Source organism: Antedon bifida, chromosome 11 (genome assembly GCF_963402885.1).
Source record: "Antedon bifida chromosome 11, ecAntBifi1.1, whole genome shotgun sequence".
Classification (NCBI taxonomy): domain Eukaryota; kingdom Metazoa; phylum Echinodermata; class Crinoidea; order Comatulida; family Antedonidae; genus Antedon; species Antedon bifida.
This window is the reverse complement of record NC_136236.1, coordinates 16,553,325-16,571,967: the sequence shown is the minus strand read 5'-3', so window position 1 is coordinate 16,571,967 and position 18,643 is coordinate 16,553,325. Positions and strand designations below refer to the sequence as shown.

Sequence of the window (18,643 nt, the reverse complement as noted above, 5' to 3'; positions counted from 1 at the left end):
TACACCTATTCATCATTGGCAACAATTTTTCTAGATCATAAGTAACATGTTCACACTGTTGGTCTTGATCAACTTCATAATTTCTTTTCATTTAAACGCACTTAATTGTAAATACCGTGAAAGCTTATTTGAACGATTACAATCATAAATGTTTTTCGTTTTAGGTCAACATTGGAGATATGCCAACATATATGATTGATACCTTACAAACAAGTATTGATTTTGTTTAATGAATTGTTGTCTTAATTACTATAGTACATTCAAGGGTAATGTTATGTCAATCATTTAAAAAAAATAAACGGGTAGGAATTATTACTATTTGATTAACTAAATACTGTAACATGATTGATAAACACTAGTAAAGGATTGCAATATCCTATTTTAACTTGTTTAATTTGTAACCGTAGTTTTGTTCAACAATGTGTGTATTTTAAATTAAAATTTTTATTTATTATGTATCCGTTTATATCGTACTAATATTTGCCAATCCAAGAAGGTTTGGGAAGAATAATATATATAATAAATTATTATTAGTCTTATTTTTAGAATTTTATATTATATAATAATTATATAATATTCTTATTCAATCTCCATTTGAAAGTAACATTCTTGTAATATAATTTCGAATTTTCAAGAATTTAAAAAAATAAACTATACGTTTTAAAAACATGTAAAGATAATATAATATTATAAGTATAACGTTAAATAATAGTATTGTACATATATTAAAAGAAACTGTATCGTAGTGATCGCAGAATACATGAATGAGCGTGGGATGCCTCGTTTAACGAGTTCCATAACAACGTTTGATAGTATAAGCATACTAGATTTCATATCGTGTTACAAATGAGTTCACAAAACGACATACAAAATCAGCCGACATAGTGCTTAAGGCTCTACTTATATAAGTGATGAGACAGTCTTCAACTTTAATTCGGCCGTGTAATCGCACAGCTCGCCGCCTCGTTGCTCGTAATATGAAAAGTCCGTCATTTTACATGAAACTTGTCCTCAATTTGTTTATAATTAATAAGAAATTGGTGGGTTATGGTTTAGTATTTCATTAAAAGAACTATGGTTTACAATGTGACCTAGTTCTTAATAGAAATTATCAGCCAGCGCAGTTGTAATCGCAATAAAGTGCTTTTATTTTAAGTCTGTTTGAAATACTGTAACCCACCTCCCTTGCTTATAACAAGCTTTTATCCTTAAATCATCTTTTTCTTAAGCTCTGTCTACACTATCAAACTAGTTTGACAAAAAAGTGTGATGTGCCCAAATATGGTAGTGATATGTTTAAATATAGTAGTGATATGACATCATCATGTCCATATATGGGCACATCAAACTTGTTTTGTCAAACTAGTTTGATAGTGTAGACAGGATTTTAGTCTATAAAAATCTTGATCCTATAGCCTCACTTTAAGTATCTTGATTTCAGTTTTCTTATTTAAACAAATATACAACTCCATGTTTCACACTTTACTTCAATGTTGAATAATTTGTCAAAAGATTTGTCAACGACCTACTTCTGTATGATATATGGCCATATTTTGTCGCATAATTAAAGTAGTATTAGTACTTGTCAGGAGTTTATAATATAAATGAAATTCTCAAATATGACAAAAATAATTTGTGCATTCAATAATTCTTGGAAATTTAATAATTTTCCCAACTATGAAGAAGTTATTAAAAGGTGTATGCATAACTCCAATTCACATCCCACCTCCATTTCTGTCTTACTTTAGTACTTTTAATGAAACAAAGTGTGGTTTCTACTGGAGATGCAACGCAAGGATGTAGAGTTTTAGAAAATAACAGTTATTAATAATTGAATATAATAATATATAAATTTTAAGAAGATAAATAAATTCTTTGATACAGTACATTTTTCTAAGTATCTATGTTGTATCACTTGCAACATTATTATGAATTTTTCTCGAATTGTACGAGTTGACCGATATTGATGGATTTATCTCAAACCACTCGATGTCAGTTAGGAATCGTTAAGATTTAATGTATTGTATTCTGGCGCTTGTCTGTAATGGGATGCAATCGAGATGATTTGACTATAAAAAATCGCATTAGTTGGTCATTGTTGGGTGTACACACAGTCTGACAGGTGAAACATTGAGTATCATCGTGTCACAAGTTCACAGAATAATCAAATGATTAGATTTGCAAGAGATTTCCAATTCATTGCTTTTGATATTATTAATGACATGTGTTTGATTAACTCTGTCTCATTGTATTTTCTTCGAAAAGAACAAAACCTGCCTGGTTAATCTTAGTCCGTGTAAAATGTAGTTATCACCCAAAGCAGTCTTCTTCATAAAATCATGCAATTACAGTTGATCACCTATCTAGGGGACACATCAACGTTGTTGCCATAGTGTTAAAACGTATATTTCCCCTCATTCGTTTCTTAAATGTATTATTAATTAGAGACAGTGTCCTCATGCTTCAGTAGCAGTATAGTTAGGCCTATTGCTTTATAAATATTGTGAAACCTCCACCCAGGACAGGCAGGAGTTGACCCTAAAAAAACTGTCCATGTTTTTATTGTCCCTGTACTCTTTATGCACAATGTTAGGTTTCCTTCGTTAATGAACACTTTATAAAATCAGCTGCTTATGCTGACTGTGTTACTTCCTGAAATCATTAAATAGATAAATAATAAATAGATAAATCCTGGAACATTAGTACTATCATTTAAAATATCATTATAATGTAACATCTTTGAACATTTTGAGTAAATATCAATATTTATGATTCCGTAGAAGACATTACTGCAAATGCTCGTAATGACAGTTCACAGAAATTTCTAATTGAATCAAACTAATAGATGAGATGTATGTTTTATCTTCTCAGAATGATCTTTCAATATTTCTTTGAAATATGCTGAGCTATGACGATGATGTTTGCTCAACAATGACATTCAGCGAACTTTGCAAGGCCTCAGATTATGAGAAGTGGTGATAATCCGAGATAATGTTAAAAAAACTCAAATTGTACGTTTTTATTTTGTGATGCATTAATCACATTCTTCAATAATTGATTAACTTTGACATATTACATCTTACAGAAGATCTTTGTGGATATGCTTTAACATTGGGAGCCAGCCAGAGGTTTTGTTGTACACTTGTATATTTGCATATTAACTATAAGCCTACACTTCGATATAAGCCTACCCCAAACTGCTCATTTCAGTGGCTAATCTAGTGCCTCTATTTACTAGTGTTCAAACCCCCTTCCAGCAATTCAGTTTCCCTTTCTAACATTCCTTCTGCTCTTCTATCATTTCAATCTTCCTTTTAGTATTTTAATCTCTCCCTCTAATAGTTCAATCTTTCCTTCCAGCAGTTCAATCTTTCCTTCCAGTAGTTCATCTTTCCTTCCAGGGGTTCAATCTTTCCTTCCAGCAGTTCAATCTTTCCTTCCAGCAGTTCATCTTTCCTTCCAGAGGTTCAATCTTTCCTTCCAGCAGTTCAATCTTTCCTTCCAGCAGTTCATCTTTCATTCTAGCAGTTCATCTTTCCTTCCAGAGGTTCAATCTTTCATTCTAGCAGTTCATCTTTCCTTCCAGAGGTTCAATCTTTCATTCTAGCAGTTCAATCTTTCCTTCCAGAAATTCAATCTTTCCTTCTACCAGTTCAATCTTTCCTTCTACCAGTTCAATCTTTCATTCTAGCAGTTCATCTTTCCTTCCAGAGGTTCAATCTTTCCTTCTACCAGTTCAATCTTTCCTTTCAGAAATTCAATCTTTCCTTCTACCAGTTCAATCTTTCCTTCCAGAAATCCAATCTTTCCTTCTACCAGTTCAATCTCTCTTCCAGCAATTCAATCTTTCCTCCAACATTTCAATCTCTCTTCCAGTATTTCAATCTTCCAACATTTCAATCTCTCTTCCAGTATTTCAATCTTCCAGCAATTCAATCTCTCTTCCAGTATTTCAATCTTCCAGCAATTCAATCTCTTTCCAGTATTTCAATCTTCCAGCATTTCAATCTCTCTCTATAATTTTATTAAGTGTATGTATGTGAAAACAACCACCTGTTTGATAAAATGCAGACCGAATTAGAATTTGTATAGCAGTACATTGAACCTTCTCGTTATCATTAGTTGATACCAAACAATCAATCGTTTATTTATTAACCAATATTTCCCTTTCTATGTGGGGACATCAAAGGTAGATAAATCGGTTATCACAAACCGCCTTCTACTAATATGCTGTATATTAATATCTTGTCCGTAATTTAGTAATCGGTCTGACTTTGAAGTAATAATTTCCTGGCCAGAAGTACATTAGTAAATTAAATAGATTATTATATTGTGTTGTTAGTTTTATAATGGTTGTATACAACTGTCTGGCAAGTGTGTTTTTTTCTTTTGGAGTTGGTGGTTAAAGATTTATATTAATTGTATCAATATTTGCTCTTTTCTTATGACGTAGTTTAAGAAATGTGGTCTGGAAATCGCAGCTGATACGTAAACTAAAGTAAACAATGTCGTTTACAAAGCAATTATTTCGGCTCCTTCTTGATTCAATGTTTATTGTGTAATTATCATTCTGATTATCAGAAATACGGTCCCAAACTTTTGAATGAGCAATTTATTCATATAATATAATATCTGTTTTGTTTATTATTACACCATTTTATATAAAAAAAGAAGTAATTTATACGTTTTTTGGGCTATTTTTAGTAGAGAGCATTTTTGAGTGGTGAAATTATTGAAGTATAGTGGAGAACTTATTTGATGGGAGAACTTATTTGAGGGGACAAACTATTTGATTTAGAGCTTATTTGAGTGGAGAACTTTTTTAAGTACTTTATAGTTGATTAGAGAACTTAGTTGATTAAATAACATATTTGAGTGGAGAACTTATTTGAGTGGAGAACTTAGTTGAATAAATAAATTATTTGAGTGGAAAACTTATTTGAGTAGAGAACTTATTTGAGTGGAGAACTTAGTTAATTAGAGAACTAAGTTGATTAAAGAACTTATTTGAGTGGAGAACTTAGTTGATTAGAAAACTTAGTTGAGTGGAGAACTTATTTTAGTTTATAGGTTATATTATGTCTTATGAGAATACTTATTTGGGTAGAGAGATTATTTGAGCAGAACTTATCTGAGGAGAAAACTTATTTGAGTGGAGAACTTACTTAGTTGAAAACTAATTGGAGTGTGCATGAGGCTTATTTGAGTTGAGAGCTTATTTGAGTGGAGAACCTATTTAAACGGAGAACCTATTTAAATGGAGAGCTATATTGGGAAGGTGCTTATTTGCTTCTTCTTCATAACATGCTTATTTGAGTTAAGTGTTTATTTTAGTCAGTATAGGATGCTTTGATTCTCAACAGGGTGCCAATCAAGAGCAAATCATTTGGGTGTGGTCAAATTGCCTACTCACTCTGTTTTTTCACTGGTAGCTGTTTGCTAAAGTCCAGATTAATTAGTTACTACTTCAGGTTTGTTGATTCAGTAGTTTAATTTCAACTGATTGATAACTAAAATCTATTTACAACTGATTGGATTAAAATTTAACCTGGGAATTAGTTAATGGTTAACTTCAGTGTGATACCATAGTTCCATGGTGATACTACTGTACCAGTAGGCCTACTGATTTCTAAACTTAAAATGAGTGACTGGTTAGACGTGGGTGCCGTAAACTGGTCCAATTACAATATACAGTAGTAGATCTTGCTTAGTATTGTTCGTGATGAACACATTTTGTGATAAAATTATAATCTCAACATCGCATACTCTGGTGTATCTATACCTTGCTTAGTATTGTTCATGATGAACACATTTTGTGATAAAATTATAAACTCAACATCGCATACTCTGGTGTATCTATGTGTATAATGTCTTTCAGTTTCAGTAATAATTAATTACCTTCAGTTTAATTAATATTTTAAAATTATGCATTTTTGCTGGCTATAAACTCTACCAAAGTCGGAAGACCTCCCAATGATTTGATTCCAAATTTCCACATGTACTGTATGTTGATAGACGGAAACAGTAATTCCAGATCATTAAAAAAAAAATTGGTTAATGTTATTTAAACGATCTTTGTCTCATATAACCCCTAAATACAAATCATTAACTATTTCAACTTTATCGATTTAAAAGTCAAAGAGACTGCGTATTATCGGTAATATTTGTACGGATCTCAATACTTGATACCATTTCCTCGTTGTTGCGATAAAACACTTGATGACCTACATAACCGGTAATCAAACTCATGTTCACGTCTCACCTACTTACGCATAAATATTTACGGGATGATTTAGCAGATTTTATCAGGAAGGTTCAGAAGTACAATTGTAGTATACAGTTGGTTTAATATTCCATCTCAGTGTATTCCGATCTGCTAAGATGCAATTAATTTAATTATTGTATTGTATCTCACGTTTTATTTGATTGTATAATTTTATTGATAATATGGTTATCATTTTTTTCTAATAATTTAATGACACATTTAACCTTGGAGGCTTTAAAGATTTTCTGACTGTAATGTCCAGCTTATTATACTGGTACTTTCATTAAAATTAATTTATAAAATCACATAAATTAATGTTGATACATTCTCACGTTTCATGTATTTTGGCTTTAGTTAAAACATAGAGATAGTTAAATCTGACATCCCGCGTAGGAAAATATGAAATAAGGTTAAAAGATGGGCCAAACATTGTGCAAATTATAAGTACTGTACTTAATATACATATATATATATATGTAGGCATACTTTCCCAGCTGGCCCAGACAGAAATATCTATTCCCAAAAAACAATTAAGAGTTATTTATAAATATGTGTATACAGTATTTCTAAAATCTTCCACAAATATTTATTTTCATGTGTGACCATAAATATTATACGATACGATATACCAAAATATATACCATATTTATACCATATTTTTTAAATACAGTATGCCAAATAATTTATTGTATTTTAAAATACTATTATTATGCAGCAGTATATTTTTGGCATCAGAAATAGGTCTGTCATATTCCCACATGGACTTGGACCTAGATTAAGTTACTCAGCGCCATAAATGGGCGTGTTTAATTGATTGATCCTTAGTTAATGATTAATTAGTATACAACCACAATTATTAATAATACCTGATTGGAATTAGACAATCAACAATATCTATTTCAATAATTTTGTTTACGTGTAATATTTATCCAAAATTGAAATGTAGTATACAAGGCTTTGCTAGTTATTTATACTATACTACTAACTATATGCAGCCTGGGTATAGTAATTAGATGTTAAAATTGATTTTTATTACAAGTAAAAGTAGAGTTATGTAAGTGTTGTCGGCTACAGCTGTTTAAAGAATAATGACCTAAATATTTTACATAGTTTAATTTAACACAATCTTTGTGTAACTATCGCTAATCAAACGAACAAAGCTTTCAAATATTCAAATTTTGCGTATACACAGATAAAAGCCTTGGTCGCAGGGATCACAAAAGTATAAGATTGAATTTGCCCACAATTATTTGAAGAATTTCTTTGAAGGAATAGAGAACTTTAAATTAAATTGTTGGTCTATTGTAACTGTTACAATAGAACACAATAGGGATTACTTAAAAACTGTTGGTTTAAAAGTTTACTCTTTGATATAAAGTGATACTAACTGCTTGTGAACTGTTAGTCATTGAAGGCTAAGTGTAGTTCTGAAGTCTTCAGTCCTTCTATATAACTGTACTATATTAAAGTTAGGTGCTCGCCTCTTCTAAATTTTCACTACCCACCCCAATTTACAGATTGTCATATTTTATAATTATATTTAAAGCATCTTTGCCTTGTCTGTTTTTAACCTCTCGCTACGGCCTTGTTAATTCATAATTGGTTATCGTAAATCGTTTTGCTGTTTAATGTTGTGGGTGCATAATGCTATTTAAAAGATTATCTACCTTCTTTTATATTAATAATTAATGTCTAAAGTAGTTCTAAGCCTGCTATTACTATTAGTCAATTTAAATTCTATGCACATGTTTAATTAACTTCTTAAGTTGGCAGCGAAATAAATGAGTAGTAACCACACCCTCTTAAGAACCCTATGCTTGTGGCAGAGAGTAATTCTGATGCATTCGAAGATATTTAGAAATTGAAACTTCCGGAATGAGAAAATTTACTTGACATGTCCAGTGTCCAGTAAAAAACGCTGCATACAAATCTGACTTGACTGTATAATTACAAAATCAATAAAACGTGTTAGTTAATATAAATGCTAATTTTAACCAATGTCCAGCAATGTAAATACTTATTAACGTGCTCATTAACTTACTAATTAACTTATGGCCCATTCATTAAATCCTTGAATTATTACTCTGTTATTGAAAGAGATAACAAATTGAAATATCTAATTCTAAATACAGCTTTAAAACAACTGTTTGTCCGTATTGTATTTTCACTGAACCACACCTTGTAAACATTCAAACCATGTTTGACTCCCAATAACCTCTTCTTTGCCACAATTTCCTAACCAATTTTTAACCATAGAATAGATTAACAATTTTTAATGCATTGCCATCTCCACCCACTATACAGACCTCCTTTTCCTAGCTTCTCCATAAACTTTGATAACCTAACATTTTTACTGTTTATAGTAGGTGTATTTTCTTCGAAATTTTTCCTAAAATTATTCAATTATCTTCTCCCACTCCCCTTTATCCATAATAACAACTCTTTCCCCCTTTAACCCCCTTTCGCATCCCACATTATATTTTGATCTTCTAAATCAATCCTAACAACGTTATACAGTAATCTTTGGTTGTTGCTATCTTTCTGTTTTCACTCTGCCAAACCTAACTTGGTCCTATTGATATGGCAACAACGTTAGTTCAGTTGACCAAAGCAATGCCAAGTAAGGTACATCAAGCAGTAACACTCCTTTTAGTTTAGTTGGCCAAAGCAATTAAAAGGTAAATCGCGCCATAACACTCCTGCTAACAGTCACTGATTGGTTTTGATCTGTTCGACATTGGGTACGTAGCATGTATGTGATGTTTCGCATCCTTCCCGGTTATAATACATTACGTATGCTACCTTCTGTTTAGCGCAGAATGTTGTTCCAATTTGACAACTCATCCCTCGTGAGTTTTGTAATTATTCTGGGGATGTGATTTACCGTTTCATCATATTGATGAATTTCCTGTGTTTTATCATTACATTATTTGATAGACAGGGTCACTGAGTATATCAGCCTCTTCTCATTATTTTCGGTGATAATGTTATTAGCAGGGATTGGATTGACAGTACTCAGGGTGTGACCAACGGTGAATAACTCCTAAATGGGACCAATGATTTCCATGTATCATCCAAAATTGTAAAAAAATAAACATTTTTTCTTATGATGAGTAATAGCGTTGCAGGTTGTATTGTAGTGTCTTTATTTTTTAGGTGATCTTCTCGCGGTGCATAGCCTATTCCTTGTTTGCTTCTGTTTGTTTTTCTTTCCAGTGGTAAATAGGGCTTATGTTGGTTTATCTAGGTAAGCGGCACTCATTCATAGACTACCAACACCACTCGGTTTGTGTATTTTAACACCTATTCAAGGAACAATTTGTTGTGTCCTGTAGGTATCCCCTTATCTGCTATTGTAGCATAGAGTCTGTAGCATATCATGTTGGTATTAGGACCCTTGGTAAACCAAGACTTACTGTCTGGAGTTGAGCCTCCCCCTCGCAAAATAATAATCTGCCATTTTATTTAGGAGCCTCTAAAATTGTTACTGCTACCAATAAAGTGTGTTCATTATCATTAGTTCCACGTGTACCTACTGGTACTAGATTAGTACAAGTTTAAAGGGGTTATTGTTAGTTCAAGTCTCTCTCAGTTACAAGTCTATAAATATTACAGACTTTTGCTGGTTGATTTGTTAAGAGCTTGTGCAATGAAAAAGCTAATTTATATGTGATCAGCTGATTATGGTCTGAGCAAGTTAACCCCGGCTGTACTTTGTATGGAACTACTGAACTGGGTATGTTTTACAGACAGATATAATAAAGCACTAAAAATTGATCTTTTTATTCAATATTAGTACATATTTCAACTAGAAATTCTGCTTCTGTTTTTTGTTCATACCTTTATGTTATCTTTGTGTTCCTAACATTACCAATTCATAAATTTATAAATACAGTTTGAAATATAGATTCATAATGAATTTGTCTCACTTTTTAGTGAGTCTCACTGTTTAGTTACAGATTATACTTTACTTAAGTGAGACCAGAAAATGTGTTTAGTGTATGCTAAATGTTAGCATTATACCGCTTTTTGTAAATGGTATATTTAGTAGCATACCTCTTTTGGTTATTCGTATCATTATAAGGGAACCATGCGATGTTTTAAGTAAATATCAGTTGTAGATAAGCGGGTACTAGTTACGACTGATAAATGACAGTTACTTATGCAGTATAATTTTATTTTTAAATATGAATTTGTATAAAAAAATGTTTAGATCACAAAGTTATGTTGTACTGTGTAAGGAAATTAATATTGGACTGTGTTGATCTGAAGATTAAAGACATTGTGTTTTACAGACAGTGACGTAATGCTGGTTTAGAAACCCTATGTGGCCCTTCCAATACTGGAGCCCTTGGGTATTTTTCACCTTTTTCGACATAATTTAATGCCTGTTTTTTCCTCTGGGCACTGCTCAGGGGCCCCCGTAAGCTCAGGGCCCTGGGTTTAGCCAGTGAGCGCTCATAGGCATTACGCCACTGTTTACAGAGCAATGAGTTTCTCCACTATATTTATTAGTTAGACGGATTTTCCCCCTCATTGTTTATTGGCAACCCCCACAATAATTATGAAACAGTCACTTCCTATGACTCGCAGTGTACTTTTAGAAACCCTGTTGAACAGGTTTTTTTTTTCTAACAAACAATTAAACAATACCTGTTAAAACACTCACAATACAAGTATTACATGAAATTATGGAATACATTAAGATAAATTAGCATGTATATCTACATTACAAAAGATTTACATCTTCCAAGGACGTAATAAAATGATAATAATTTATTAATATAATTAAATAATTGTATGACCTTGTGGAGTCAATGACAACTAGATGTGTATAGATTGTTATCAGTTACATTGTCAGTACAAAATATTACATGACTTTCTGTCTATTTACCTTTCAGGTATATTGATTGTAAGGTCATTTGTATGTTACTGCACTCAATTATATTATAATCGATATACAGTATCAATTTGAACTTTATAATGTCATGCAATATTTATTATTCTTTAATATATACAGTAAAACTCTTCCCTTGTTACACCCTTATTCATTGGACACTCCAATTAAGGGGAAACTTACCAATACCAATCAAACGACGGACAATGTACAGTAAAACCCCTCCTTTGGGACACCTTAAAAGGGAGACTTTCCATTACTATTATTTTGCATTGCAGCTAAAAGTTGCACAGCAATAACCAGTTAAATGGCTAAAAACACCAAATCAATTGGATGTTTTAACTGTTATTTTGATAACGCCATTTTACCAGTTATTTCAAATAAAGTTTAATATTAATAAGTTATTTCTTCGAAGCAGAAGAAGGCCTTTAAGATAGCCACGAAACAAATTTATCTTTATTGTTCCATCTCCAAAACACAAACAAAGAAAAAACAAACAAAGAACAAATACCCTCGACTTTCTTATTAGCAAAGTCAGTGGTTAATAATTATTTTCAGGAAGAGTTGCCAACATGTCGTGTCAAATTTGTTTTAAACAATAGAAACTGATTTATCAGCTTTCCTAATAATATCAATATTTATAATTGATTATTTCCCTGAATTTGGCTGTGTTCTATGAATATCTTCAATATGGTTTTGGTTTTATCTAAGAATTTGATGGTGCCAGCTTTGTTTAAATTATTAGATTTTCTAATTATAGGTGAACCCCCTCAATTCTGTGAAATGAATGAGGGGAAATAGAAGGCCAACCTCTATTCAGGGGACACATCTATTAAGGGGCTCTTTGGTGGGTTCCTGAAGACTTGAAACCTGGGACCTATCATTTACAGGACCATAAATAGAATCTATTGTAGTTTTTAACAATAAAGCTTTTGTTTCACTAAATTACTGGTTGCCTTTTGTTCTTACAGTACACGAATATCTGTTTAAAATCTGTTAAATAAATTTATTCCAACCTAAATTTGATTTTAATCTCTCAGCATGTTCTTATTTTATGTTTTAAAGGGCACAAAGGAGCCCTAAAGGTTAACAATAAAAATGTAATAACTTGTGAACTATTAAACTCTACAGGATCGGCACACAACACCTTAACACTAATATTTACATAAACAATTGATTAACAATTTAATTAAATTGTTCTTTCAGATTAAATTCTCCAGTCTAGAAAAATGATGCTAAAAATAGAATGAGTGCAAAAAGTTCAGGGTTATAGTGAGGGTGATTCCCTGAGGGTGTCCATGGACTAATTGTTCCTCAGTTTGCACAGTGAGCACTGTCTGTGAAGTTTGGTGAGTATAGTTTCACAGGGCACTTCGGTATCATCTAGTCATGCGTAATCCTTTGTATATGAATTCTGTTAATGATAAATTTTGTGTTTAATTTGTGTGGTACCAGTTTATTAAGCAAAAGAAAACATCAGTGTTGTAAGTATGTAAATACTAAATACCGTTTAAAAGGCTGGCCTTTAGTCAATTTAACTTTGGAGAATCAACTTTTGCATTTATGCTTACTGGACATATTTCAGGTGAAAACTGTACTGTAATTTCAATTCAATTCAACTTTATTTCAGACAAACTGTCCATATGAAACATATAAATACAATAAAAAATAATACAAAGCATTATGTGACAACCGTCATGGAGAGAGGACTAATACTTATTTGTTGACATATAGTGCCTCTTAAATTATGTTTTGAGGTTTATTGGATGTAGACTGACACAAATTAATTCAAATACAGTAATCTAAACCCCAGATCAGCAATTATGGTATTTAAGTTTCAGCCATTTTTTACAATTTTTGTTGTTGTAACTTAGTATCATTTTGTTTAATTAAAAAGAAAAAAAAATTAAATTAAACAAAAAATAAAAATAAGCATTGAATACAAGTTACATTATACTGAAAAAAAGGCAATGTAACAAAGAAAAAATAACATTTTAAAAAAATATGGTACTCACTAAATTTTAAGAATAACATCTGAAACGGTTCTTTCTTTTTAATGTAGTACCTTTTGGCATTAATATGGAAAACAACAGAACTTCATAAATGTCTGCAAATTGTTTTTGTCTAAGATTTGAGGTCAACTAGATAAATAGAATTAAAGTAGATCTATGCTAATTAGCAATTCAACCTTACTTTGCTAGGTTAATAATGTGCATTATGTTTCACTGTATTGATTTCACTTTATGTGAAAATGTTGAAAGGAAATAGTATACTTAAAAAAATGACTAAGCTATCAATGAAAAGGATGTGTGAACTCTCAAGAAGGTGACCCCAGATGAAAGATGAAGGTGAACATTGGTACTTTCAGTGTTGGTTATTATAGCAACATGTCATACATACTGAGGCTGGTGCACACTAAAGCACACTGGATGCTGAGGCTGGTGCACACTAAAGCACGCTGGATGTTCAGTAAGCTATCAAAGGATGTGTGAACTCCAGATGAAAGATGAAGGTGAACATTGGTACTTTCAGTGTTGGTTATGATAGCAACATGTCATACATACTGAGGCTGATGCACACTAAAGCACACTGGATGCTGAGGCTGGTGCACACTAAAGCACGCTGGATGTTCAGTCAGCTATCAAAGAAATAACCAACATGTCATGCATACTGAGACTGGTGCACACTAAAGCACACTAGATGCTGAGGCTGGTGCACACTAAAGCACGCTGGATGTTCAGTCAGCTATCAAAGAAATAACCAACATGTCATGCATACTGAGGCTGGTGCACACTAAAGCACACTGGATGGTGAGGCTGGTGCACACTAAAGCACGCTGGACGTTCAGTAATCTATCAAAGGATGTGTGAACTCTTAAGAATGCGACCCCAGATGAAACCTGGACCGCTTGTTGTCGAATAAAGAAATGAAATGAAATGAAGATGAAGGTGAACATTGGTCAGTGTTGGTTAAACAATATATCATACATACTGAGGCTGGTGCACACTAGAGCACACTGGATGTTCAGTCAGCTATCATTCAATGACGAAAAGGATACATGAACGTTGAGAGTTGATGATTAACTATGTCATATTATCTGTTTTTCTTGCGGCGAAAATCAATAAACATCGAATATTAAAATGTTTTATTATTTTTCTGTATTGATATCTAGAGCATGCATGCTACACTGTAGTTTGTATCTTGTTGACCCTTTGCACTTTGTTATTAGCAATTTCCAGACAAGGCCCACTTTATAAGTTATTACTCCGTGGAAAGGAAACTAAATATTTTAATGGCTTGTCTGTACAACTGGTGTAAGTAATACAGATATAGAAGCTCATCAGCTCATTCAAATTTACCTATCTACTATACTATTCATAACAGTAAGCGTTTGCAATCATGCATTTATATTGTTAAAATGATAAGTGCAGACACAGCTATAGAAAGTATGTTTAGATCTTGGACAACTATTGTGGTCTTAGTTTGGATGGACATTTATGTAATATCACCACATCAACCCCAATATCATGAGTGGGATGTAAGGCCCAAAATAGTTTGTACTTTCAAAACAACTCCGTTTTTGTTTAAATTATGTTTTATCAAGTTCTTGGCAAATATTAAGGCCACCTCCTAATCTACAAGGAGGTACCGCGGTTGCCATTAACATTTTTTACATAATGGTTTAATGTCTTTGTTGATACCAAGGCTTTTTACTAATTTCACAGGAGGTACCGCGTTGGTTCCCGCCATTACATTGCGGTTAAATACTACCCGTGATTTAAAGCAAATTTTGTAAGAACCATAAAAGACAGAACTGGAACAAAGAATTCATAAACTAAAAACGCGTGTCTGGCCCTCCTGCGGGGAATTTACACCGCTTTAGGGTTCGCAAAATCTTTGTCGATGTTAGTAATTCATTATAAAAGCAAATCACTCCGAAGCGTGCACTTGAGGTAGGTTCGTCGCAGCGACCCAGACAACTTGTCGGGTCAAGGAAACTACCAAAGTATATTTTCCCGCCGTTTGTGAAGTCGGCAGACTATCGATTGCAGTGTTAACGACGACTAGTAAAAGGGCAGGTAGTCTGGAATGTCAAATATTTGTTTCAATCGTATAGGCTTACTTTATTCATACGCTGGATTCCGTGGGAATCCTTTAAGACTTGATTTGTAAAAGACGCGTCGTGTCCAAAAAAGGCGGGAATATTATTGTCTAAATCGACGCATCCCCTCACCTGCATACTAAATCTACTCAATGATTGTAGACGTTATTAAGTTTTTATCCAACTCGGATAATTATGCAAATGTTTGGTCTTTTTGCAATGACATTCATATGGCACGCCAGGACGGACAAAACGACATACATTCAGTAAAAGACAAGCATAAGTTTGTATCTGTCCGTCACCGGATGCCATCTGTTTTAGACTGGACTGCTTTCCTGAATCTAGCAGTCAGTTGATGAACATGCCATGCCTCATTGCAAGACTGGGGTTCAACGTTAAATTTGACCCACTTTTCGTGTCGGGTTTTTAACTCGGAACTCATCGTCATTCATTCAAGGACCACCGTCGTCCAGACCGGTAAGACGAGAGAGTTCCACGTTTCTCAACCATTATGAGCACAGTTATTAAAAGTGCCTAATTCATGAAAAAACTAATACAGGCTTTCGACATGTTGCATCATTTAAAGTTTTACAAATTATAGTTCCCGTGGACCCTTCCGTCTATATATAGATGTATGTATGTATTTGTTTAGTATGGATCAAACTCAAACCCTCGATTAGCGAAAGCTATTTTTGTTTGCTCCAATTTGCCATTACTATATAATGTAGGATAATAATAATGTTGGCCAAAATGTTGGCATAATTTGGCAAAATGTAGCATAGTTTTATCCTAATTCTAAAACATTTTTTTTTCTAATTTCACAGATTTAAAAAATCAATAACTAAATAAACTAAATTTTAAACGAAATCATCCTTTATTAAAATCCTAAATAACTCATATTAATTCATAATGCATGCGAGTATATATACAACTTATGATTATGAACTACGGTATATAACAAGGTATTACGATTTAATGTATAACTGCAAGGTTTTTGTAGGGTTGACCTCGGCCCGGCAACACCAAATTTAGGGTGTTGTATAAACACAGCCTTTGAATAGACGCACCTTAAAAAGGTAAAAATATACAGGATATATTAAATATAAATATTCATCAGCAGAAGCAACGCGCGACATGATGCGATAAATGCTAATTACAATTCGATCTTCATCATCTTCTTCGTACCAAATTAGGAAACGGCGAACTGATTCATGCTTCATTTACTGACAGACATGACATCCTTTACGGATCCGTAAAGGTGAAAATTACAATGGGTCAACGTAAGGTCAAGTAATTAATGCGCTCAGTCGCAGGACTGGTCATAAGCACATATCAAATTAAAAAATTATTGTATGCATGATAATTTGATTTTATTCGAATATGATACTTACACAAAACGTGCCTCGTTGGTTTTGTCTACATTAAGGCCGGAAAAATATCAAATTGATAACAAGTTTTTATTTCAAATATTGGTCTAGATTAAAGTAGAAGTAAAGTGTTTCTGTCTCTTTAGAATTTAAAGGCAAAATGGAGTAGAGAGAAATCGCGCCATCAATCAAGATATACTGCAACAGAAAGAACAATTAATAATAAATTGAACTAAGATCTCCACAATATGCGAACATCCCCACCCCAACCCTTTCCTTGTAGGCCTATTCCTCCTCCAATTCAACCTCTACCCAAATCATATAAGAAACAATGCTACCCGAGTAGATTTTGTTTGTACAAAAATAAATCTCACATTTAGGCCTAATAATAAATAAAAGAGAATGTAGGCCTAATTTACTTGTCACTGAGTCGGGACTTATATCTTATTAAACCTTTCTTTGTAATAGGCCTATATTAGATTATAAATATGGCCAAAAGTAGATATACGATGTGCGTTGAATATGTTTGTTTGTTCAAGTGTAGGTTTCGCAGGTGGAAACGATCAAATATCAATATTAATTTGTTAAATCTGATTAATCCTGGTGCAAGAGTTCAAATTAAAGGTAACTTTTAACATTTAAGATACGCTACATTGATTACCTTGTTAATGCGAGGACTAAACAAAACCTGTGTCAAGGCTTTGAAAGTCAAAAAAAGAAATAAACGCCGCTCATCTCACGATGACTACCGTCTACATGCATCTCAATATTTATCAGCAAATGTTTTCATAGACTCTTTTTTCCCAGACGTGCTTTGGGGTGTGCGCATGCCCAGTCCGAGTTTCCAAATACCCATTTTCAGCCGTAGTAAACGATAAGCTATCCGCATGGTAACTGTTTCCTAATGCTCCGTTCTCTTGAATATAACTGCCTAAAGCAGCGAAAAAATCAAACTTGTTGTGTTGTGTTTTTTGTTTGATGATCTATAAGTTAATGTTAACACACTTATGACATTGGGCTTGAAATTAAAATCTTCAAAACAATTAGAACAAAACAAAAACAATGTAGACTTGTTGAAATAAACAAGGGTGAAACAACACTATATTAGACTACTGTATACTGTATTCGGACATCGGAAAGGCCAATGCAAAATTGTTTTTTTCAGAATGTAAACGTCTTGAGAGTAGTTTTTGAAAATATAGCTATTGTATTTGAATTTTGCACAGACAGAGCCCAACTCAATTCTGCCCTGCAGTAAAGTGAAATAAACAATAATGACTGTATAAACGTTGAGAGGAATATTCGGAATATTAAAATACTTGTTATAGGCCCCTACTTTAAGTACAATAAAATAAAATGGATAGAAATTCTTAAATAATCATGTCAAGATATAAAAATAATGTTTAGGTTTTATTACTTTTTCCCATTATCCAATATAGGTAAACTGAAGCCAGAAAAGATGATAGTCTTTCTTACAAATTGATTTCAAAGAAATTGTTTGAATTTGGTAATTATATGAATAATTGTACATTTGCAATCGGGTTAATGTATACACCCACACAAAACTGTGCAAGTGTCCTCCTCCATCTTGATTCATCTTAATTTTCAATCCAAGTTTTTGTAATTTGTCATGATTCGTATTACAACCACGCACGACAAATAACCTTTCGCACATTCACAATTGTTTAGGCTTTAACAAGCGATGTTAACTAGAAATCTAGGCCGTCGGTGGGTAGGTTAATCAGCAAGTCAGTGAGTAGGTGTCGTCATGTACAGAATTCTACTTTTCTTCTGATGGCATTGAACGTTGATGTTACGTAGGCAGCTATGTTGTGTAGGTGTGGTTGTATATCAACTGCATTGTGTTACACCTTATCTGTGAAAGGTCTTACTTATGAAAAGGATTTGATGTTATGATGAAAGTTGTGTTGTTGCTGGTGTTGAGGGAGGGGGATTCATCCATCATTTGTTCTCCTTTGGTTCACCTGTCGATACCTATAAAATTGGAGCTA

At 32.9% G+C, this 18,643-nt stretch overlaps 2 protein-coding genes across 3 annotated transcripts in view; both read left to right on the top strand.

Annotated features, from left to right (window-relative positions):
- The window catches only part of LOC144856341 (uncharacterized), a 125,942-nt gene extending 113,475 nt beyond the window's left edge, over positions 1 to 12,467 (top strand). The window contains exon 5 of one of the 2 annotated variants that reach the window (XM_078714325.1): positions 12,369 to 12,467. In XM_078714325.1, the coding sequence (XP_078570451.1) occupies positions 12,369 to 12,373 (5 nt within the window). In that variant the 3' untranslated portion in view covers positions 12,374 to 12,467. Of the gene's footprint in view, positions 1 to 2,871; positions 2,980 to 12,368 lie in introns of those variants that run through there. The other variant, XM_078714324.1, reaches the window with a different exon arrangement.
- The window catches only part of LOC144856332 (N-alpha-acetyltransferase daf-31-like), a 37,558-nt gene continuing 31,319 nt past the window's right edge, over positions 12,405 to 18,643 (top strand). The window contains exon 1 of the mRNA XM_078714311.1: positions 12,405 to 12,511. The gene's annotated coding sequence lies outside the window, so the exon portion shown is untranslated. The remainder of the gene's footprint in view (positions 12,512 to 18,643) is intronic.